Here is a 25,160-nt window from a genome sequence, read left to right as displayed (position 1 = left end):
GACAGACGAGTAAGCCAATAGCATTCCTGGGGTACTTAGACACCACTTTTCCCAAAGGCTGAAAGAGGGTGACAAAAAAATAAGTATTGTAAACACAAAAGATAATTTTTTCTTGTAAACCCTTATTGTTTTGAAAGATGCACATTCAAACCTACAGGCACCTGGTGACATCTCCAAAGTTAGGAGTGGGATAAGATTCCCAGTGGCACTTCTCCATGGCTAGGAAAACCAGAATAAAACAAATTAACCATGATGTTATGACAATGCAAAGCTGCCTTTCAATTTCCATGATTGACTCAGTCCATGAAAACGTGGGTTTCCTTAGCAAAGAATGGTGGTTTATCTTGTTCCTTTTGGAGTACAATCCAATCCACACATAACATATGTCATGTTGCTGCATGTGTTTCCTGATACAAAGAGCACACATAACAGAGAGAAAAAAACCCATTTCTGTAGCATCCTTCAAATTTGGGCTTTCCATTTCCCCCAACCCCATAACAACAATGTTTTAAGATTGAAACTGAATTGTGCTCCAAAATTATATGCTTAGAAGAAGTAGCCAAGTGAAGGTGGTAAATGTCCTGTGTAAGTGTCAGGAGGTGGTTGGCGAATGGATGGTGGTCAATGAATTGAGGCTGAATCCTGATAAGACAGAAGGAATGTTTCTGGGGCACGGGGCAGGTAGGTGTGGGGGACTCCTTGGTCCTGAATGGGGTAAATGTGCCCCTAAAGGACCAGGTGCACAGCCTGCGAGTCATTTTGAACTCTCAGCAGTCCATGGAGGCACAAGTCAATTCTGTGTCCAGGGCAGCTGTCTACCAGCTCCATCTGGTACACTGGCTGAGACCCTACTTGCCTGTGCACTGTCTTGCCAGAGTGGTACATGCTGTAGTTATCTCCCGCTTGGACTACTGCAGTGCACTGTATGTGGGGCTTTTTTTGAAGATGACTCAGAAACTACAACTAATCCAGAATGCGGCAGCTAGAATGGTGACTGGGAGCGGCCGCCGAGACCACATAACACTGGTCCTGAAAGACCTACATTGGCTCCCAGTACGTTTCCGAGCACAATTCAAAGTGTTGGTGCTGACCTTTAAAGCCCTAAATAATAATCATCCCATCCATTCTATGTTTCCCTTTTTTTCTGTCCCACGGTGCCTTGCACAGATCAACAAAGCCAGCAACAGAACAACCAACCAGACTACAGCAAGGCATGGGAGGATTATTACAAGAAACAGAGTGAGTAAAAGTCTGTATGTGTGCATGTGCGTGTTGCGTCAGTTAAATGTGTTGGGCTAGGATCTAGGAGAGGCCAGGGTTCAAATCTCCTCTCAGCCATAAAGCTCACTGGGTGACCTTTTAATTTATATATATATAACAATTATTCAATATCATCATTTAACATCCATTTTCTAGTTTTCCCCCTCCCTGTTGACTTCCCCCAACTTCCATTTCTGGTTTGTTACACCAAATGTCACATTCTTCTATTTATACATAATGTTCTGTTATTACTGATGATATTTCTTGTTCTCTGTAAATAAAGTTGTAAATGTTTATTTAAATCCTGAGAACGATTGACAAATAGTAAATTTTGAAGTAGAAAACAATATACGGTGGATGAAACAAAGATCATTCGAGTTTGCAGATAAAGCTGGAAACATGTTGGCATGGCAACTGAAGAAAAAACAGAAAGAGATGATAATCGACAGAATAATGGATGAAGGGAAACTCCTAGACAACCCTAAAGAGTTAAACAACAGTTTTGTGAGATACTTTAAAAAACTATACAAGAGGGAGACCGAGACTGAAGATGAGATAAAAGAATATCCGAAAGGGAAACAACTACCAGCAATACCAAAAGGAAGAACTGAATCTTTAAATGCCCCAGTGTCTATGATGGAAATGCATGAAGCCATAAGAAAAACAAAGAAAGGAAAATCCCCTGGTCCGGACAGAATTACGGCCCTTCACTATAAAAAATTAGAATAATAATAATATATTTTTTTAAAAAAATATATCCCGCCCTCCCCAGCTGAAGCCGGGCTCTGAGCGGCTAACAACAGTAAAATAATATAGCATTCTAAAATCAATTCATTATAAAATCAGTTCAAACAAAATTAATGGCAACCATTGGGCTAGAGTTCTATGAGGATTGCCAAAGGCCTGGTGGAACAGCTCTGTCTTGCAGGCCCTGCAGAAAGATGTCAAATCCCGCAGGGCCCTAGTCTCTTGTGACAGAACGTTCCACCAGATTGGAGCCACAGCCGAAAAAGCCCTGGATCTGGTTGAGGCCAGCCTAACCTCCCTGTGGCCCGGGACCTCCAAGATGTTTTTGTTTGAAGACCGTAAGTTCCTCCGTGGGACATACCAGGAGAGGCGGTCCCATAGGTACGGGGGTCCTAGGCCGTATAGGGCTTTAAAGGTTAAAACCAGCACCTTAAACCTGATCCTGTACTCCACCGGGAGCCAGCGCAGCTGGGATAGCACTGGGTGAATGTGATCCAGCAGCGAGGACCCCATAAGGAGTCTTGCCGTGGCATTCTGCACCCGCTGGAGTTTCTGTGAGTTTTTGATCAGCTCCGGCCCATCTGGAGCTGATACAGGCTCGTTTTATCTTGAGCCCAAGCAGAGCGTAGTCTCGCAACGAAAGGATAAGCAGGTAATGTGCTACATGCTGAAGTTTATTTACAAGCTATGCTGAGAGCATACAAACATGCATCCTGCCTCTGTGAGAGCAGAGAAGCAACTCTTCTCGACACAAAGAAACCGAGAGAACACTGAAAAAATGGAATCCAGTCTCCCATTCCCGTGGGAACCCAACAGTAACTCTGACTGTGGAATGCAAACAATGTCTTGTGACATGCAGCTGCTGCTCAGTGAGGGAAATAGAAACCAACAGTTTCTGGGTCAGTCTCAATGAGGGCAGCCCCACGTAGAGTGAGTTACAATAATCCAGTCTGGAGCTGACCGTCGCTAGGATCACAGTGGCTAGGTCAGGGCGAGAGAGGTAAGGAGCCAACTGCTTAGCTTGGCGGAGATGAAAAATGCCGCCTTTGTTATAGCTGCAATCTGCGCCTCCATGGAAAGGGAGGTGTCTAAGATTACACCCAAACTCTTAACGGACGGTGCTGGCACTAATTGCGCCCCCGCAAGAGATGGGAGTTGCCCCCCCAAATCCCATATCGTCCAGACCCAGCCAAAGGACCACTGTCTTCGAAGGATTTATCTTCAACCGGCTCCCACGTAACCATCCAGCCACAGCTTCCAAACATCTGATCAGTGTGTCTGGGGCCAAGTCAGGATGGCCATCCATCAACAGATAGAGTTGGGTGTCATCAGCATACTGATGGCAGCCCAGCCCAGCCCAAAACTCCGGACAAGCTGGGCGAGGGGGCCTATAAAGATGTTGAAAAGCATCGGGGAGAGTATCGCACCCTGCGGCACTCCACACACCAAGGAGTGGTGCGAGGACAGTTTTCCCCAAACGCTACCCTCTGTCCCCGACCAGAGAGAAATGAGCGCAGCCATTGAAGGACTGTGCCCTGGATCCCCACATCGACGAGGCGGTGGTCCAGGAGTTCGTGATCGACCATGTTGAAGGCTGCTGACAGGTCTAAAAGAATCAGCAGCCTTGACCCGCCTCGATGCAGCTGCCTACTGAGATCATCTGTTAGGGTGACCAGAGCCGTCTTGGAATGGATCCAGAGCCGATGTTTCATCCAGAAACCCACCAAGCTGTTCAGCAACCACTCTCTCAATCACCTTACCCAGGAACAGAAGATTCAAAACCGGGTGGTAATTGGATAGATCTAAAGGATCTAATGATGTTTTTTTTAAGAGCGGGTACACCACTGCCTCCTTCAATTACTCTGGGAATGTCCCAGTGCCAAGGGACAAATGGATTATATCCCGGGGGGGCGCACCTTGTCTGGACACGCTCTAATCAGCCAGGATGGGCACGGGTCAAGAGGACAGGTGGTGGGCTTTCCAGCTCGGAGGAGTCTGTCCACATTGGCTGGGGATATCCAGTCAAAGTGGTCCAATACTGGACCCGAGGTATGGTTTTCCCAGTAGTGATGTATGGAAATGAGAGCTGGACCATAAAAAAGGCTGATCGCCGAAGAATTGATGCTTTTGAATTATGGTGCTGGAGGAGACTCTTGAGAGTCCCATGGACTGCAAGAAGATCAAACCTATCCATTCTTAAGGAAATCAGCCCTGAGTGCTCACTGGAAGGACAGATCCTGAAGCTGAGGCTCCAATACTTTGGCCACCTCATGAGAAGAGAACACTCGTTGGAAAAGACCCTGATGTTGGGAAAGATGGAGGGCACAAGGAGAAGGGGACGACAGAGGACGAGATGGTTGGATAGTGTTCTCGAGGCTACCAGCATGAGTTTGACTAAACTGCGGGAGGCAGTGCAAGACAGAAGTGCCTAGCGTGCTCTGGTCCATGGGGTCACAAAGAGTCGGACACGACTAAACGACTAAACAACAACAACACTGGACCTGAGGACAGTCAAGGGGCTTCCAGTTCTGTTATTGTATCCAAATTGGCAGGGAGGTCACGGCGGAGCAACAGGACGTTCTCCGCAAAAAAGCTCGCAAATGCCTCACAGCTGTGTGTCAAATTGTTATTTAAATTTGGCTGTCCGTCCAGGGACGTTAAAGACATAATTATACTAAATAATTGCACCAGGCAAGAGCTAGCGGATGCAATGGAGGCTGAGAAGTAAGACTTCTTAGCGGCCTTCACTGCCATCTCATAGGTTTTCATAAAAACCCTATAAGATGTTATTGAAGCTCTGTCGTGGGCACCCTGCCATACTCGCTCTAGCCATCTGAGGTCATTTTCCGGAGCTCCTTGGTAAAACAGGGAGCCCGGTTTCTGCGGGGTCACAGAGGGCGCTTAGGTGCGATCTCATCGATGGCTGTCAGGAGCTGGATATTCCAGCCCTCAACAAGCTCGGTCAATGAGTCGCCAGGGGGAGCAAGGTCCTGCAAGGCTTGACGGAATCTATCAGGGTCCATCAGCCTCTGCGAGCGAGCCCAAATCGGCTCGCCACCTAAGCAGGGTGGGGGTGGAAAGTCAATCCTGGCTTTCAGAGCGTAGTAATCAGACTATGGCACCTTCATCGAAGGAAACATGATCACATCTATGCCTGCACCAAAGATCAAATCCAGCGTGTGACCTGCTTGATGTGTGGGGCCCGAAACAAACTGGGAAAGCCCTAGTGTCGCCATGGAAGACACCAGGTCCAGAGCCTGTGAGGAGGGAGTGGCATCAGCATGGATGTTGAAGTCCCCCAATACCAATCGGTTAGGGAACTCCAAGGCCCAGCCGGCCACTGCCTTCAGTAGGCCTTACAGGGTGGCTGCTGGTGTGCTAGATGGCTGGTACACCAGGCAGACAGCCAAGCTCTCCTCGGAACCCCACACTAGGCCAACACATTCAATGCCGTGAATCGATGGCGATGGTAGAGCCCTGAAAGGACAATCTTCCTGGATTAATAATGCCACCCCTCCCCCCCCCGGCCCACAGTCCGTGACTGGTGGAGGACAGAGAAACCCGGGGGTGCCATCTCTTGTAAGGTAACTGCTTCCTCTTCGCGCACCCAGGTCTCCGTCGCACAAGCCAGGTCGACCCCCTGTGAGGTAAAGAAATCTCACAGGGTGGCAGTTTTGCTGCCTATAGAGCTGGCATTGCACAACACCAGTGACGGAGGTGAGTAATCCTTGCTCACCCTACCGTCGTCCCTCGAGATGGGGCACAGATTGGAAGGGGTATGAGCATATCTGTATCTCAATCCCCTTCACCTATAAAATCTGCCCCCACCGCCATACCTCCCTCACCCCTCCACAGTAGCAATCCCAAGCCTCATACTATCCTCCATTGATGGCATTGATGTTACTCTTTCCCAGCCTAGTTATTCTGCTTATAATAGCAACAACTCGATAAACACTAACAGTCGAGTAGGACAAACCAGCTAATCATCAGCTACCTCTCTGATTATATGAAACTATTATATTATTTGTCAGCCTTCTATTATAATATTAGACTAACCGATTAATTAAATCGGAAAATAAACCACAAAACATTCCACAGCTAAACAGAACTACCATATAACATACATTCAGGGAAGAAAAACCACCTAAATAGTAGGAGAACAACAATCAAGCATCTAACAGTAAACAAGCAAAACTTAAATATAATCATGAAACAATGGACTATAAAGAACTAAAACAGATGGCAAAGGAAGGGGGGGGGGGAGAAAGAAAAAAGAAAAAAGTTTCTTGTAGCAGAGGAAGTTCTTGTAGCATCACATGCCAGCTCGAGAAGATTCATTAGCACTACCGATGAAGACACTAATAAACAAGATAATGGAAGAAGGAAAAACACCAGATACTTGGCAACAAGCACACATTGTAGTGATACCTAAACAAGGACAAAACAAAGAGAACATCAATAATTATCGACCGATTTCACTACTTAATATTGATTATAAAATCTACGCAGACATACTGGTTTTAAGAGACTACATTAATGAAGAGCAAGCGGGGTTTTTACCAGAGAGGAAAATCAGCAATAACATAAGAATAGTAATAAATGTAATAGAATATCTGGAGCTGAGACCGAATAAAAAAGTGGCCTTTATATTTATAGATGCTGAAAAAGCGTTTGACAATGTATCGTGGAAATTCATAGAAAAAGTTATAGAAAAAATGGGCATGGGAGAACAATTTATAAAAGGGTTAAAAGCGATATATAAGGGGCAAACAGCAAATTTAATAATTAATGGGGAAATGACCGAATATTTTGATATTGAAAAGGGGACCAGGCAGGGGTGCCCTCTTTCCCCATTACTTTTCATATTAGTACTGGAAGTGCTAAATCAAGAGATAAAACTGGATCAGGATATAAAAGGAATAAATTTGGGTAATTTGTAGATGGTGTTTCTCCAGTCTTCCAATTTTGTGCTATTAGAATTCTTGCTGCCGTAGTAGCGTTCATGAATAATGTCCAATTTTTCTTTGGCATTTCTTGTCCTAGAATACCTAACAGAAAGGCTTCTGGTTTTTTCACAAAGGTTATTTTGAACATTTTTTCAATTCATTATATATCATTTCCCAATTTTTTAGAATAATCTTACAATCCCACCACATGTGATAAAATGTACCTTCTTCTTTAAATCTCCAACAGTTATTCTGTTCTGTTTTATACATTTTGGCCAGTTTTAATGGTGTAATGTACATCATTTTCATATAATTATCTTTCAACAATATACAATCCGTAAATTTCAAGTTCACTTTCCAAAGCCTTATTCAATCCTCAAATTGTATGTTATGACCTATGTCCTGTGCCCACTTGATCATTACTGCTTTAACTTCCTCATCTTTAGGTTCCCATTCCAACAGAATATTATACACCTTCTTTAACAATTTAGAATTATCATCAATTATATCCTTTTGGAATTTGGAAACTGTGTAAGTGAATCCTCTCTTATTATCTTCGTCGAAGATTTCATTTAATTGCCTATAATGCAACCAACTCCGAAGGTGTTCCTTTATCTCATCATAATCTTTCCATTTCCACTTTCCTTCTTGTTCTACTAATAAATCTCTATATGTTGGCCATATCCCTTTCATTGTTAACGTTTTAAGTGATAATGCTTCAATAGGTGACAACCACCACGGAGTTTTGGATTCCAGTAATTCTTTGTATTTTCCCCATGCCCTTATCAGGGACTTTCTAATTATATAATTGTGGAATCCTTTGTGTACTTTTACTTTTCCATACCACGGGTATGAATCTGTCAGGGAACTGCCATCAGCTCAGAGGCGAGAGGTGGAAGGGCAGTTGTGTTATAGGGAACCTCCGAAGATCTTGCGAAGCAGTTCCTCCTCCAGTGGGGAGGAGGTGCAGGGACCAGGAGATGCTAGGGAGAGCCTCAACACCGAGCCTGAGCAAAGCGGAGGGGAGGGAAGTACCCCTTTGCCAGCGCCCACTCTGCACAGTAGGTTTCGGTGCAGAGAGGGGAGGAGAAGGCTGGGGGTCATGCGGCTGTTATGCTGGGGGAGGTACAAGGACCGGCCACTCCCAGATTCTGCTAGCGACTGAGCCAGACATGAACTTGCAACACTCTTCACTGTAAATAGTTTGCACTAAGAATAAAGCTTGGAAAAGACAGGTCAGAGTCTTGCCTGTTTGCTCTCGAGCAACCACACCACCACCTGACAGAATGCCAATCAAATCTGTTATTGTGTCCTTCTAACTATTGCCTCCTCTTTTTCCAATTTAATCCAATCCCGAATCCAAGTAAGGCATGCTGCTTCATAGTAAATTTTAAAATCTGGAAGAGAAAAGCCTGCGCTCTCTTTTAAATCTGTAAGTATTTTATACTTTATTCTTGGCCTTTTCCCATTCCAGATAAATTTTGAAATATCTTGCTGCCATTTTTTGAAGCAAGCATTATTATTATTATTATTATTGGTATTGTCTGAAAAACGAACAGCATTTTTGGCAATACGTTCATTTTTATTGCAACAATTCGTCCTAAAAAACAGAGATTCATCCTATTCCCAAATTCCTTTTTATTTCATTCCAATTTTTTTCCATAATTGTCTTTATAAATATTAAGATTCTTTGTCATCAACCATATTCCTAAATATTTTACCTTTTTGTGGATTTCTATATCTATAGATTCTGATAGTTCTTTCTTTTCTGATTCTTTAAAATTTTTAACTAACAGTTTGATTTGGTTTTTATTAAGTTTAAAACCTACTACTTTTGAATTTTTTCTTTTACTCTCGGGAGAGAATTCTTTGGGTCTTCTACAGTAATAACCAAATCGTCCGCAAAAGCTTTCAATTTATGTTCATTTTTCTTTATTCCTATTCCTGCTACTTCTTTATCCATTCTAATATTCCTTGCCAGAACCTCCAGGACCAGAATGAACAAAAGCGGTGATAATGGACATCCTTGTCTAGTTCCTTTTTGTATTTTACATTGATTTGGTTAATAATCAACTTTGCATTCTGTTCTGAATAAATAGCTTGTATTCCCGTATTAAATTTTACTCCAAATTCCATTTCTTCAAGAACTTTTTTCATGAAGTCCCAAGAAACATTATCAAATGCTTTTGCTGCATCTATAAACATCAATGCTGCTTGTTTTTTCTCATTTTGCACTTCCAGGTTACGAACTTGGGGGTGGTTTATTGGGCATCAGCGGATGAGACTGCATCTTCCCTTACACCGGGAAGAATTTGGGAGGCTGATTACTCCCATCTCAGCCTCTAAATTGCCTCGTGGGAGCTGGAGAGATGGTATTGTCGGCCATCTTCCATGGCACCTCAAGAGGAAGAATCACATGTTCAATCCCGATTCTCTTTCCCTTGTTATTCAATCCATTCACGTTCCAACTTAGTACTTTAAGATTTGCCATTGTCATGTTTGTTTAAAGAATTTGTTTTTCCACCCACTGCTCCCTCCAAGTGTTCCAGTGCCTCCTTTTGCTGTTCCAGGGGGCTTTTCAGCTCTTTTGTCCCGTCTCTAAATTCAGGATCCCTGCCATGTTTTTCCAGAAACTAATGGACCTGACTCTCCGTCACCAGCCTGTATCTTTTCTTTCTATAGGTTCAGGAAATTCCCATCTGTTCTCAAGATCTTGTACCTGTCTCCTAACTCTTAATTTAAAGGGAATTTCTCGGAAAATGTCCACTTTTTTACCCTCAACCTGCAGACCCTCTTCATAATTTTTTTGAAGAGGGTCTGCATCCTTAACTCTTTGTGACAAAAGTTACCAAGACGTCTGCAGGCTGCTTTCTTTCTCTGGGTGCTCTTGTCCTGACTCGGTAAATGTTTTCAATTAATTTGTGCATCCCCGCTTGCCCCTCCCCCATCCGACCTGCTAGAATCTAATAATAATAATAATAATAATAATAATAATAATAATAATAATAATTTATTATTTGTACCCCGCCCATCTGGCTGGGTTTCCCCAGCCACTCTGGGCGGCTTCCATAGAAACCAATAACCCCACTAAAATATCATACATTAAAAACTTCCCTGAACAGGGCTGCCTTAAGATGTCTTCTGAATGTCAGGTAGTTGTTTATCGTTTTGACATCTGATGGGAGGGCATTCCACAGGGCAGGCGCCACTACCGAAAAGGCCCTCTGCCTGGTTCCCTGTAGCTTTGCTTCTCGCAATGAGGGAACCGCCAGAAGGCCCTCGGCGCTGGACCTCAGCGTCCGGGCAGAACGATGGGGGTGGAGACGCTCCTTCAGGTATACTGGGCCGAGGCCATTTAGGGCTTTAAAGGTCAACACCAGCACTTTGAATTGTGTTCGGAAACGTACTGGGAGCCAATGTAGGTCTTTCAAGACCGGTGTTATGTGGTCTCGGCGGCCGCCCCCAGTCACCAGTCTAGCTGCCGCATTCTGGATTAGCTGTAGTTTCCGAGTCACCTTCAAAGGTAGCCCCACGTAGAGCGCATTGCAGTAGTCCAAGCGGGAGATAACTAGAGCATGCACCACTCTGGCGAGACAGTCCGCGGGCAGGTAGGGTCTCAGCCTGCGTACCAGGTGGAGTTGGTAGACAGCTGCCCTGGATACAGAATTGACCTGCGCCTCCATGGACAGCTGTGAGTCCAAAATGACTCCCAGGCTACGCACCTGGTCCTTCAGGGGCACAGTTACCCCATTCAGGACCAGGGGGTCCTCCACACCAGCCCGCCCCCTGTCCCCCAAAAACAGTACTTCTGTCTTGTCAGGATTCAACTTCAACCCATTAGCCGCCATCCATCCTCCAACCGCCTCCAGGCACTCACACAGGACCTTCACCGCCTTCACTGGCTCTGATTTGAAAGAGAGGTAGAGCTGGGTATCATCTGCATATTGATGGACACCCAGTCCAAACCCCCTGATGATCTCTCCCAGCGGCTTCATATAGATGTTAAAAAGCATGGGGGAGAGGACGGAACCCTGAGGTACCCCACAAGTGAGGGCCCAAGGGTCTGAACACTCATCCCCCACCACCACTTTCTGAACACGGCCCAGGAGGAAGGAGCGGAACCACTGTATAACAGTGCCCCCAGCTCCCAACCCTTCTAGACGGTCCAGAAGGATGTTATGGTCGATTGTATCAAAGGCCGCTGAGAGATCCAGCAGAACTAGGAAACAGCTCTCACCTTTGTCCCTAGCTCGCCGGAGATCATCAACCAGTGCGACCAAGGCAGTTTCAGTCCCATGATGAGGCCTGAACCCCGATTGGAAGGGATCCAAATGGTCCGCATCCTCCAGGCGTGCCTGGAGTTGTTCAGCAACCACACGCTCAATCACCTTGCCCAAGAATGGAAGATTTGAGACTGGGCGATAGTTGGCCATACTGGCCGGGTCTAAAGATGGTTTTTTAAGAAGCGGTTTAATGACCGCCTCTTTCAGCGGATCTAGGAATGTTCCCTCACAGAGGGAAGCATTCACCACCCCGCGGAGCCCATCGCCCAGCCCTTCCCGGCTTGCTTTTATTAGCCAGGATGGGCAAGGATCAAAGAGACAGGTGGTTGGTTTCACGCGTCCAAGCAGCCTGTCCACATCCTCGGGGGTAACGGATTGAAATTGGTTCCATGCAACTTGACCAGACAGAGCTCTAGCACTCTCCCGCCCCAGCCCTGCTCCCACGGTGGTGTCTAGCTCCTTCCGAATATGAGTGATTTTATCTGCAAAAAACTTTGCAAAATCGTTGCAGGAGATCTTGGGGTCTTTACAAGGCCCCGGTGTTAAAGGTGGTTCCGTTAAATTGCGGACCACCTGAAAGAGTCTCCTGCTACTATTTTCTGCAGATGCAATAGAGGCAGTGAAGAAAGTCTTCTTCGCCGTCGCTATCGCCACTTGGTAGGCTCGACGTTGAGCTCTAACCTGTGTCCGGTCAGATTCGGAGTGAGTTTTCTGCCACCGACGCTCTAGCCGTCTCAGCGATTGTTTCATCGCCCTCAGCTCCGAAGAAAACCACGGGGCTGTCCGGGCTCCATGCAATCGGAGAGGGCGCTTCGGAGCCAGACAGTCGATAGCCCTGGTTAACTCCACATTCCAGCGGGCCACCAGGGAATCAGCTGAAAGGCCATCAACATGGGATAAAGCATCCCCTACCACTCTCTGGAAACCATTTGGATCCATTAAGTGGCGGGGGCGGACCATCCGAATTGGTCCCACCTCCCTGCAGAGGGGAAGGGTCGCGGAGAAGTCCAGTTGCACCAGGAAGTGATCTGACCATGGCACTTCTTTAGTTTCACTTTTACTTAGTGTCAGATCACCCACGTCACTAGAGGTGAATACCAGATCTAAGGCATGTCCATGACTATGAGTTGGGCCCAACTTATTCAGGGACAGCCCCATGGAGGCCATGCTTTCCACGAAGTCCCGAGCGGCCCCTTGTAAGGTCGTGTCGGCATGGATGTTAAAATCCCCTAGGACAACCAAACTAGGTGTCTCCAGGAGAACATCCGCCACGACCTGAAGCAGCTCGGACAGGGAATCCTTGGTGCAGCGGGGAGGTCGGTACACCAAAAGGAATCCTGTACTGCCCCTATTGCCCAACTTCCAGAACATGCACTCACTCAAATACGTGGTAAGGCCTTGCTCTTTTTCTTTTTCTTTTCTTTTTTTAAAAATGAATTTTATTAGTATTTTCCACACAACATACACAACACACAAAAATCAACATTCAAAAACTTTAAAAAAAAAACAAAAAACAAAAAAACAAATCCATATCTTACAAGTTAACATTATAAACACTAAAACAACAACAACAAGACATTGACTTCCACCAATCCCACAGCACCTCCTTTGTCTCTCATTGTGTCTTCCTGTTTTCCTGTTTTCTTTATCATCTCTATCCTAACATCTAGATATAAATCCTTCTTTCATATCCTTTCACTTCACAAGGTTATTCCAGACTCAGCCAGATTTGTGCCCTCGAACCTTGACTTTTGAGGTATTCATTTAGGCACTCCCATTCTTTTTTTACTTCACTTTTTGGTTTTTGTCTTATTATGTCTGTCAATTTGGCTAATTCTAAGTATTCTGAGAGCTTACATAGCCACTCTCCCCTAGTGGGTAACTGATTCCCTTTCCAGTACTTAGCCACCAGGATTCTTGCTGCAGACGTTGCGTATAAGAAAAAATTAATTTTGTCTTTTGGAATATTGTCATTTAAAATTCCTAAAAAGGAATGCCTCTGGCCTTTTACTATATGATATTCTTAATATTTTCTTTATTTCTTTGTGGATCATGCTCCAAAATTTCCCAATTTCGGGGCATGTCCACCACATATGGTAGAAGGTTCCTTTTTGTATCTTGCATCTCCAGCACTTATTATATGTTTTATTCATTTTTGCAAGCCTTTCTGGTGCCAGGTACCACCTGTGATACATTTTCATATAGTTCTCTCTTATTTTGTCCATAGTCTTTCCCATTCATTATATTAAATTGGGTGGCCCAGATCTTGTTCCCATTTTTTAATAGCGTCTCCTTTTTCCTCCTTTTCTGCTTTCCCATTTTGTAACAGTTTATATATTATTGAGAGAGTCTGTTGGTTGTTATATAACATTTCTTTTTCCCATACCAAGATTTTTTTTATCAAACCCCTTAAGCTTACTATCCTTCTCAAATATTGTTTTTAATTGGAAATATTCTAACCAATTCACTCCCCTCTCTTTTAATTCTTCAAATTTCTTTACTGTTGGGCAATCTTTTATCTCTTCTACGAGTTCCCTATATGTTAGCCAGCTATCTTTCATATTGCTTCTATGCAAGGCTGATGACTCTATAGGTGATAGCCACCAGGGAGTTTTGGCTGTTACTATTGTTTTATTTCTTTCCCAGACTTCGAATAGGGGCTTTCTCACCAAATGGTTAGTGAATCCTCTATGTGCTTTTATTTTATCGTGACCCAGGTAGCCATGCCACCCGAAAACTTTGTCCCAGCCCTCCAAGGTCCAAGATTTTGGTATCTGTCAGTAACATCCAATCTTTCAGCCATGTCATGCATGCAGCCTCAAAATACAGCTTGAGGTTTGGGACTGCGAACCCGCCCCTTTCTCTAGGCTCCATCAGAACTTTGAACCTTACTCTTGGTATCTTACCTTGCCAGATAAAATTAGAAAGATCCCTTTGCCAACCTTTAAAACATTTTGTCCCGATAATTATTGGGATCGTCTGGAAAAGGAAGAGCATTTTTGGTAGAACTGACATTTTTATCAAGGATATCCTTTCCCATAAGGACAAGTTCAATTCTTTCCATTTATTTAGATCTCCTTTTATTTCCTTCCACTTCTTCACATAGTTATCCTTGTACAAATTGGTATTTTTATTTGTGATCCAGATCCCCAAATACTTAACTTTCGTGGTAATTTTAAGGCCTGTTACTCTTTCCAGTTCTTCCTGTTCCTTTACCCCCATATTTTTCGTTAGTAATTTAGATTTTTCTTTATTTAACTTAAAGCCTGATACTCCTCCATATTCAAACAATTTCTTTAGGTTTTCTGTAGTAATGATTACATCGTCCGCAAACGCTTTGACTTTATATTGTCTGTTACCTAGACTGATCCCCTTGATTTTTGGGTCCTTTCTTATCGCTATTAGGAGTGTTTCCAGCGTCATAATAAACAAAAGTGGGGATAGAGGGCATCCTTGTCTGGTGCCTCTTTCAATTTGGAATTCTTCAGTTATTTCATTGTTAATTATTAGCTTAGCTTTCTGGTTTTCATATATCGCTTTAATACCATTCGAAATTTTGTTCCCAAGTTTCAAACTTTCCACAGTGTGGACTAGAAAATTCCAGGCCACACTGTCGAAGGCTTTCTCCGCATCTACCAGTAGCATTGCCACCTTCTTGCTAGGTTTCATATCAATATATTCTAGAAAATCAATCACTATTCTTGTATTATTTTTTATCTGTCTCCTCGGTAAGAAGCCATTCTGGTCCCTGCCTATTACTCTGTTCAAGCATTTTTTCAATCTATTTGCTAACACACCTGCGAAAATTTTGTAATCAATATTCAATAGTGAAATTGGCCTGTAGTTCTTTATAATATTTGGGTCCTGTCAGGTATCCGAGAAAGCCCAAACCACCAGAGAGGTTCTGGGGGGAGCAATTTGGAACCACCGATGAGGAGGAAGAGTTTGTGGGATTTCCCGCTTCCGAAGAGGAGGAAGGGGAATTATCCGAAGGAGAAGAATCCGACTGGGGAGAGGGAAGAGACAGCAGCAGATGGAGAGAGGTGTTTGAATCATCAGATGGAGGGGAGAGTTCCTTCCGGGGGTTTCCTGCATCACCGTCCAAGGAACAGACGGGGGAGGGGGAGGGCCCTGGGAGGGAGGTGGATGTCAGGGAACTGACATCGGAGCAGAGTGGAGAGGTTAGGCTCCCCGATGATGACGGAGAGGGAACCAGTAAGGGAAGAGAGAGAGCTTCCGCTGGGGAAGGAAGTCCAGGTGACACCAGGAAGAAAGGAGAGGCTGAGAGCACTTCGGAGGGGAGGCTCCGAGACTCTTCCAGTGAGCTCAGTGAGGAGAGTAGAGGACCACCGCTTGGCACGCCCACTCTGCGCAGAAGGCTTCCGCGCAGAGAGGCGAGGAGGAGGTTGTCCGTTAAGGAATTCTTATGCTGGAAGAAGTTTAGGAAACGCCCACTGACGGATTCTGCCAGCGACTGAAGCAGCCACGCAAAAGGGCTGCTCAGCTAGGGAAAGACGCAACCACCCCAAGCAGTTTGGAGCAGTTGGAGGTTTACACACAAGCAACCCCATTTCCCATGATAGGTCCATTCCTTGTTTTGGTAATAAGGTTATCCACGCTTCGCGCCAAGAGTCAGGAATTTTCCCTTATTCCATTATCTCATTCATGATCTTTTTAAGTCTAGGGATTATTACTTCTTCTAGTTTCTTGTAATATGTAATCGGTATTTCGTCTTGGCCTGGTGATTTCCCAGTTTCCATTTTCCTTATCACCTCTCTTATTTCTTCTGAGCTTATGCACGAGTTTAAATTAATAAATTCCTTGCCATCTAGTTCAGGGATTTTGTTTTCTCTTACATACTCTTTAATTTTATTCTCATCTTTGTCTTCCAACTCGTATAATTTTTTATAAAAATTCCTAAACATCATTTTTATTTGGTCCGGGTCTGTAATTTCTTTTCCTTGTACAATAATCTTATTTATAACCCTATCCACTTGCTTCTCCTTTGTTAGCCAGGACAACATCCTACCGGGTTTATTTGCCGATTCAAAACACCTTTGTTTTGTCCATTTAATCTTATTTTCTACCTCTTTGTTTATTAAATTATTTAATTGGGATTGGAAAATTTTAATATTCTGGATTATACTCTCTTGTTTTGGATTTTTCAACAGTTCTTTTTCCTTCTCCCTTATGTGTTTATTTATTTCCGTAGTATCCTTTGCTTTATCCTTCCTTATTCTTGCCATTTGTTGTATTCAAATTCCTCTCATATAGGCTTTACTGGTATCCCAAATGATTTTCCTGTCTGTCCCATGTCTCTCATTAATTTCGAAAAATTCTTTCAACAATTCCCTCATTTTATTCACCTTTTGCTCATCTCTCCAAAGTTCATCATTCATCCTCCACCTCCCTCTCGTATGTTTTTTAAATCTTATGTGTATAGTAACTGGATTATGGTCTGAGAGAGATTTATTCAGAATCTCTGCTTTTACCAAGCTCAATGTCAATTTTTTAGAGGCCCAAATTGCGTCTATTCTCCCTCCCAATTTTTTATCTTCGGAAAAAGAAGTAATATCCTTTTCAGTGGGATGCTTCAATCGCCAGGTATCGAATAAATTAAGATTATCAGTCAACTGGAAGAATGATAATGGTAGTATGCCTGAGTTTGATTTTCCCCCTCTCTCAGTTCTATCCATTTCAATAGATATAACTCCATTCACATCTCCCATCATAATTATCTTTCCATTCTCGAATTCCCCAAGCTTCTCTTCCAATTTTCTGTAAAATTCGGATTTATTATTATTTGGAGCATACACTCCTACCACTATTATCTTTTCTTGATTTATTTGTATTTCTACTCCTACTATTCTACCTTCCTCATCTTGAAATATTAGTTGTGGACTTAACACTGGTTTTACATAAATTACCACCCCTCTTTTCTTTTCCGCCGCTGCGGCTATAAACTCCAGACCCAAGTTCTTGTTTTTTAGTTCCCGTATATGATCTTTAGATACATGGGTCTTTTTCATTTTCTGGTAATCCCCTTATTCGAACCGTGTTAGCATTCTGTTTTAATTGTAGTAGAAGAATTTGTTCTTCCAGCTCATTCTGTCTATTAGTGAGACCCCCCCCCCATAGCCCCTGCCACCGCCCCTTGTTCTGTCTTAATATCTTCCACCTCCCCTGCTGACTTTTCCAATTTCTCAATTTTTGCTTCTAAAGAATTCACTTTTTCATCTAGTTTATCAAATTTCTGTGAGAGCACTTTAGTACTATTTTCAATGTCAGCTTTTACTTCCCTAGTTAATTTCTCCATTGACTGGTCCATTCCCTGTTTGAATTCTGCAAAATGTAAAGCCATGAGTTCTGAAAAATCTGCTTTGGCCATTTTTTTCTGTTTCTTCCTGAGCAGAGGCCCTTCTTTTCTCTGCTTCTTTCTGTCTTGTTCCTATAGTCGATTCTTGTTTACTTTTCTCCGCCATGACTGTCATCAAAATAATTACTTCAGTCCCCCCCAACTTCAAGGTTAGGGCTGCCTGGTCTTATCTCTTTCTCACTGGAAGGCTCAGAGTTGGAAAGTTCCACTTCCAAGCCTACCAGCAAAGTCGCCTATTTACCTCCCAAAAGCCTGGCACCCCCTGGTACAATGTCTAATCTGTACACAAACCAAGTCTACAACTTTTATATACACAAAATTAAAAGTATTTAACAAAAATGCAAATTTAAAATTGTTTAAAAGCAACAAGTAGAAAATAAAAGGAAGAAAAAGAGAGAGAGGAGAGGAAGAAAAAAATAAAGAAGAAAATAAACACGATATTGCTGTCACTTAATAGTTACTTGAAATTAGCTGCTTACGAACTTTGATCCGTGTACTGTAGGTGAACTAAGCGTTTTTTCTTCGGGTTCCAATTTTGTATTTGCGGTTGTATTCCAATAATGTTCCAAGTATATTCCAAATAAGCTCAATATGGTTTATAATCCAGAAGATGGCAAATAGAAATGGCAGATGTAATCCAGATGTTGTTATTATAATCCAATGGGTGGCTAGTTCCAATATTTAAATTTTCAAATGTGGTACCCTGGTCTTCGTGTAATATCAATATGGAAAGAACCAGTGTGGTAATTTCTTCCAAATCCAACCCCTGCTCTTCCAGGTACTCTGCCTCTCTGGAGTTTCTGTTAAAACTTTGAAGCCTGTTGACCTTTGAAGTGCTTTCACCTGCTGCACAGCTTAGCAGAGTATTGCAGCATTTCTTAGGCAACTCTCAAGATTGTCCAGTCAGGACGACGATCAGGAACAAAGACTGATGACTAGTAACTTGATTATTGTGGTCATGCTGCCTATATGAGAGACCTCAGCCAATCACCAAGCTGTTACTGTGTCCTCTTATCTCTAGGCAGATTCTTTCCGTGCTCCTCCTCCCCAGCATGTAGCAGAGATGCTAATTGCTCACTTGCCAAGCTGCACGTAGACTATGAATTCCAACAGTTTCTCCCCAAGATCAACAGAGTGTTCTCCTGCCAATCTTAGGTTGTTCATGCAATGTTCCAGGGTCCTTTTAGCTTAATTCCAAGATTGTTTGTCCAGGTCTGTGTTTTAATCCATCTCCAAACCTGTCTGCTAATTACTTGCTCACCCAGCCTTCCATTCACAAAAATCTTCAATCCAAATTCAAAAGGACAATAGTTCATCCAATTTAGTTGATTCCAAGAGAAGAGGAATCTTTAACTACTTGCCAAAGTGCAGCTTAATAGTGTAAAAGATGCTCAAAAGGCTGTAGAAAGGCTCTCGTTTCCCCTTCACAAATCCCTGCTTATAGAGCCTGTCAGTCAGAAAATGGAAGTTGACTTCCTGTTTGGTTTCCGTCTTCACCAAATTACTTTAAAAGTCCAAATTTATTAAATAAGATTCTAAAACGTTTTGGCATTAATTAACTTGTTTGGAAAGTCTGCTGCTTTTGGTGGCGACTTGTGGCTTCAGCTACTGGACTGCGATATCACCGTGAATGGACTCAAGCCGCTTGCTGCCCCCCCCCACTCGCTGCTGACGCAGTGGCAAGAAAGAGAAGCTGTGGCGAGTTACCCCCGTTTCAGCTGGTCCCCTCAAGACCCCACTCTTCTGTGGGGCTTTTTCAGGGGAGCGCGTAGCCTTGGCGCTTTCCCTACGGGTCCGAAGTAGCAGACTGGAAGTCTCTCACTGGGTGACCTTGAGCCAGTCACTGCCTCTCAACTGGGCCTCCCTCACAGGGTTGTTGTGGGGATTGAAGGGGGAGAACCATCTGTGGCAACATGGGCTCCTTCAAGGATTGGTGGTGTGATATTATTATTATTATTTTGCCCACCTTCACCTTAAGGTCCCAGGTAGGGCTGGGCGATATCAGATTTTCAACATCACAATATATCACCAGCTACATATCACTATATATACATCTATATCTATATCTATCTATCTATCTAGTGGTGGACGGCCTCGCTGGGCATCCCCGTGGTGTCAGAGGGTCCTGCCATACTTCCCCATGGTGGCGGAGGGTGTGCTGCCTTTCCTGCAGCAGCCGAGGGCTTTAACGAGGCTCCCTGTGGCAGTGGAGGGCCTTAAAATGTAAGGAAGTAGTAGATTTAATAAAAATATTAAATAAACTTCCATATATGATATTTAATATATTTTCAACTAATTTAAGAATAGTTCAAGTGATTTACTAGTCAAGCTGCATCTGCTTCCCCACACAGAGATCTAAGTACAATCTATGCACTGAGTTCAACTAAACTTACTTCTACTTTCCTGGGAGTAAGCCCCATTGAATTCAGTAGGGCTTGCTTGTGAGTAGACACACATTTGCTTGCACCCTCCCCATCATTCTCACACATTATCCAACCTCCTATTTCAGCATAAAGTAGCCTGCTAAATCTTCTCTCTTCCATCCCCCCCAGGGCCCCCCAAAAGCCCTCATTCCGCCAATCTCTCCCTTTTTATCAAAGGGAGGGAGGGCAAGCAAGCAAAAAGATAAGTCTCCTTTAACTTACTTACTTACTAACTAACTAGCCCTTCCTTTTTAATATGGAGGAGAGCAATTTAGGAGAAACCAACAACATAAACACCACCAGAAAATAAAAATAAAAGCTCTTCCCCCTCTTTTTTTTTCACCTGTGGGAGTGGGTGTGAGGGAAGAAAGAAGAGCTTTCCAGTTCTTTGTTTACATTCTTTGTTTACTCCCCCCCCCCCCCCGCTGGATTTTTGTCTAGCTATGGGACGTTCCTCCTGGATTGTTAGCAGGCTCTGCATAATTAACTGAGCTCTAAGTGGAAATATACAGGTAAATAAACCAGCTGAAAGAGTTTGCTGGTTTGTGTGAGGGCTTATCTTCATTTATTTTCAGGGAGGAGGGAAAGAGCAAGCAAAGCTGGAGTATTGTACAGCTGAGCTACACCCTGGGAAGCTGTTAAGTCTCCACCTTTTGTTCATTGGTATATTGCCTTGTTGAAACACTTATCACAATGTTATTTCAGTACAATGGTATGGTGATTTATTGCATAGCACTAGTCCCAGGGCAGGTTACAGCAATATAAAAGCAATATTAAGAACATTTTAAAACAACTTACCATCAAAGGAATAATGTGGCTCCCCAAAATATACACCTTAAGTTGTCAAAAGCCAGAATAAAGAGGCACATCTTTAATATTCACCTCTGTGGGGAAGGAGTTCCACAGCTTAGAGACTGTCACAGATAATGCCCTCTCCTAGCCCACTTCTCCCACCTCCCAAACTTCTGAGGGTGGTGGATCAACTAAGAGCTCCCCCCCCCCCCCCGCTGATCTTAACAGACAAGAGGGTCTGTAGGAAAGGAGGCAATCTTTCTTCTTCTTCTAGACCTGTCAGCAGCCTTCGACATGGTCGATCACGAACTCCTGGACCACCGCCTTGCCGACGTGGGGATCCAGGGCACAGTCCTTCAATGGCTGTGCTCATTTCTATCTGGTCGGGGACAGAGGGTGTCACTTGGGGGGAATTGTCATCGCGCCACTCCTTGGTGTGTGGAGTGCCTCAGGGTGCGATACTCTCCCCAATGCTTTTTAACATCTTTATGCGCCCCCTCACCCAGGTCCGGAGTTTTGTTCTGGGCTGCCATCAGTATGCCGATGACACCCAACTCTATCTGTTGATGGATGGCCATCCTGACTCAGCCCCAGACACACTGATCAGATGTTTGGAAGCTGTGGCTGGATGGTTACGTGGGAGCCGGTTGAAGCTAAATCCTTCGAAGACAGAGGTCCTGTGGCTGGGACGGGGCGATATGGGATTGGGGGGGCAACTCCCATCTCTTGCGGGGGCGCAATTAGTGCCAGCACCGTCCGTTAAGAGTTTGGGTGTAATCTTCGACACCTCCCTCTCCATGGAGGCGCAGATTGCAGCTATAACAAAGGTGGCATTTTTTCATCTCCGCCAAGCTAAGCAGTTGGCTCCTTACCTCTCTCGCCCTGACCTAGCCACTGTGATCCTAGCGACGGTCACCTCCAGACTGGATTATTGTATCTCGCTCTACGTGGGGCTGCCCTTGAGACTGACCCAGAATCTCCAGCGGGTGTAGAATGCCGCGGCGAGACTCCTTACGGGGTCTTCGCTGCAAGATCACATTCACCCGGTGCTATACCAGCTGCACTGGCTCCCGGTGGAGTACAGGATCAGGTTTAAGCTGCTGGTTTTAACCTTTAAAGCCCTATACGGCTTAGGACCCTCGTACCTACGGGACTGCCTCTCCTGGTATGTCCCACAGAGGAACTTACGGTCTTCAAATAAAAACATCCTGAAGGTCCCAGGCCACAGAGGTTAGGCTGGCCTCAACTAGAGCCAGGGCTTTCTCGGCTGCGGCTCCAATCTGGTGGAATGCTCTGTCACAAGAGACTAGGGCCCTGCGGGACCTGACATCTTTCCGCAGGGCCTGCAAGACAGAGCTGTTCCACCAGGCCTTTGGTCAGGGCGCAGCCTGACTCCCTCCTTTGGCAATCTTTACAGAACTTAGGCTTAATGGTTGCCATCAATTGGATTTTAATTAATTTTTATAATGAAATGTTTTTAGAATGTTGCACTATTTTACTGTTGTTAGCCGCCCTGAGCCCGGCTTCGGCTGGGGAGGGTGGTATATAAATAAAATTTATTATTATTATTATTCAGGTATTTGGTGCCTGAGTCATTGGAATATGAACCTGGGACCTTCTGCATGCAAAGCATGCACTCTGCCACTGAGCTATGGCCCTTTCCCTAAAAATAAAGATTTCTATTCCTTGTGAGAATGATTTAAAAAGGAATGTAGAAAGCTGCCCTATAATGAGTCAGATGCTCTCCAGGGTTTCAGACAGTGGACATTCTCAGTGTGAATGTTTGTGATCTTAACCAGGGGTTGCGGGCAACTAATCACAATTAAGCACGGTCTGCCCTGGGGTCCTGTATTTGGAAAGGGGGCAGGGGGGATCTGGGTTTGTTGACTGCATTTGGAAATTTTCTTACTTGATTCCTCTGACAATTGGCTTTCTCTGAGTGTGTTGTTCTTTTTCCCCTCCAGGTCATGCTGCCACTGCTGTGTCTCAAGCCAGCTCCCAGCCCGACTACACAATGGCCTGGGCAGAGTATTACAGACAGCAGGCTGCTTATTATGGCCAGACATTAGGACAAGCTCAGACTCACAGCCAGGTGGGTCTCGCTTCTCTGCCGTATCTGCATCCCCCTTACTGACAACTGTTCCTTGTTCAGTTCAGCCTTGAAAACAATTAAACAGAAGCACCTAGCCCTGTGTACAGTGGTACCTCGGGTTAAGAACTTAATTCATTCTGGAGGTCTGTTCTTAACCTAAAACTGTTCTTAACCTGAGGTACCATTTTAGCTAATGGGGCCTGCCGCGCTGCCGCCGCACGATTTCTGTTCTCATCCTGAAGCAAAGTTATTAACCCGAGGTACTATTTCTGGGTTAGCAGAGTCTGTAACCTGAAGCGTATGTAACCTGAGGTACCACTGTATCTTATTATGTTGCTTGTGGCCACTCCCACCCCCCTAAAAAAAGAGAACCAAGTCAAAGTTTTTGCAACATTTTCTACTTTGTTTGCTTGGAAGGGATTCTGAAGTCACACCGGGCGACTGTATTCCAAACTTAGTTTAACTTAATTTAAACTTAAAACTTAAGTTTTTCTCCTCTCTCATAACATTAGGACTCATGGACAAACAGTGTAGCTGAATGTTGGAATGTTGTCAGATTCAAGGCATATAAAAGAAAATGACTTATTCACACAGTGCATAGTTTAACTATGGGACTAGCTCCCACAGGAGGAAGTGATGACCACTAAGCTGGATGGTTTTAAAATAATATTGGACAAGTTCATGGAAGAGAGGGTTATCAATGGCTACTAGCCATGATGACTATGCTCTGCCTCCACAGTTGGAGGCAGCAGTGCTTTCAAATACCAGTTGCTGAAAACCACAGAGGGGCGAGTGCTCTTGTGTTGAAACCCTGTTTTCTGGTTTCCCACAGGCATCCAGGTGGCCACTGTGAGAACAGGAGGCTGGACTAGATGGGCCATTGTTCTTAGGTTATGATTCCCAAACTTAGTTTAGCCTCTTCCGGATCTGGTGAAAGCAAAGTCAAAACTGTAACAGTGTAACGTACATTTCCAAGTAATGAGCTGCATACTGACAAGCAGCAGATTCTGCATTTCTCAGATTTATGAGAGCTCAGGTTCATTTGCGCTCACATTTTCTGAATTAAAATTGGAGTCAATGCTTTGCTCTTACTCTTTGCCTTTTAAGGTGGTGTGAGATAGCATGAAATACTGATAATTACCAGCTCCTTACATTTCTGTGGAGAAGCCAATGGTGGTCTCTGCTAACAAAAGCGTAGGGGATGATTTTTGCCCATTCTCCACCTCTTTGTGGCCCCTAGAGAGAGGGGCCATAGCTCAGTGGTACAACATCTGCTTTGCATGCAGAAGGCCCCATGTTTGATCCCCGTTGGCATCTCCAGGTAGGGCTGCAAATGTCTCCTGCCGGGAGAGCTGCTGCCAGTCAGGGCAGACAGTACTGAACTAGATGGACCCAATAATCTGATTTAGTAGAAGGCTACCCCTTTTAATGAGGAGGACACCACTCAGTGTTTATAGCATCTTTCTTGCATGCAGAATATTCCAAGTTCAATCCTTGGCATTTCTAGATAGAGTAGAGAGAGACTCCCTGCCTGTGTAACCCCTGGAGAGTTGCTGCTGGTTAGGGTAGACTATATTGAGCTAGATGGGCCACCTTTCACTCTTTTATGGAGGGTCCCCCAACTCCTTTTCCATTAGTAGACACCTCTTCCGAGATCCAAAAGCTGCCTGTGATTGTAAGGCACAGAAGCCACAGCCTTGCTCCACTGTTAGCTAGCCCACTCATGCAAATGGTGCTCAGGGAACAATGCTTCTCAACATGAGGGCTTTGCCTCTGAACACCAGTTGCTGGGAGCACACAGTTGGAGTAGGGGAATTAGAGGCATCTGGCAGGCCACTATGGTAAACTGGGGTAGAGTGGAGAGAACCTGTGGCTTTCCAGATGTTGCTGGACTACAACACCCACCATCCCTGGACCATTGGTCAGGAACCTGATCTAAGAAGAGGCATTCCCCCACCCCCGCCACCCCTCTATCTTGTGGGAATGCCTCTGTTGCTTCTCAGATCAGGAAATGGTGACCCTGTAGCCTTCTAGTTGCTGCTAGACTACAGCTCCCATCATCCCTGACCACTGGCTATGCTCGCTCGAGGCTGATGGGAATTGTAGTTCAACATCACAGTTTAGCTACTTCTAATCCAAATTAGCCCCTTTGGTTTGATCCAGCCACAAGTTATTTTGTTTTAATTATTTCCGGAAAGTTCTCTTTCCTTCTTAACACAGATTTTTCATTTTGTCTTTTTC

General features: G+C 44.3%; 1 protein-coding gene across 19 annotated transcripts in view; it reads left to right on the top strand.

The window, feature by feature from the left end:
• The window catches only part of LOC144326360 (far upstream element-binding protein 3-like), a 359,673-nt gene that overhangs the window by 297,425 nt on the left and 37,088 nt on the right, over positions 1-25,160 (top strand). For 11 of the 19 annotated variants that reach the window (XM_077922904.1, XM_077922899.1, XM_077922900.1 and 8 more), the window contains 2 exons: positions 1,168-1,239; positions 22,792-22,919. In XM_077922904.1, the coding sequence (XP_077779030.1) occupies positions 1,168-1,239; positions 22,792-22,919 (200 nt within the window). Of the gene's footprint in view, positions 1-1,167; positions 1,240-22,791; positions 22,920-23,751; positions 25,142-25,160 lie in introns of those variants that run through there. The other 8 variants (XM_077922908.1, XM_077922914.1, XM_077922897.1 and 5 more) reach the window with 3 other exon arrangements.

Source organism: Podarcis muralis, chromosome W (genome assembly GCF_964188315.1).
Source record: "Podarcis muralis chromosome W, rPodMur119.hap1.1, whole genome shotgun sequence".
Taxonomy (NCBI): Eukaryota; Metazoa; Chordata; class Lepidosauria; order Squamata; family Lacertidae; genus Podarcis; species Podarcis muralis.
Note: the sequence above shows the minus strand (reverse complement) of the source record. Positions and strands in the feature narration are given on the sequence as shown.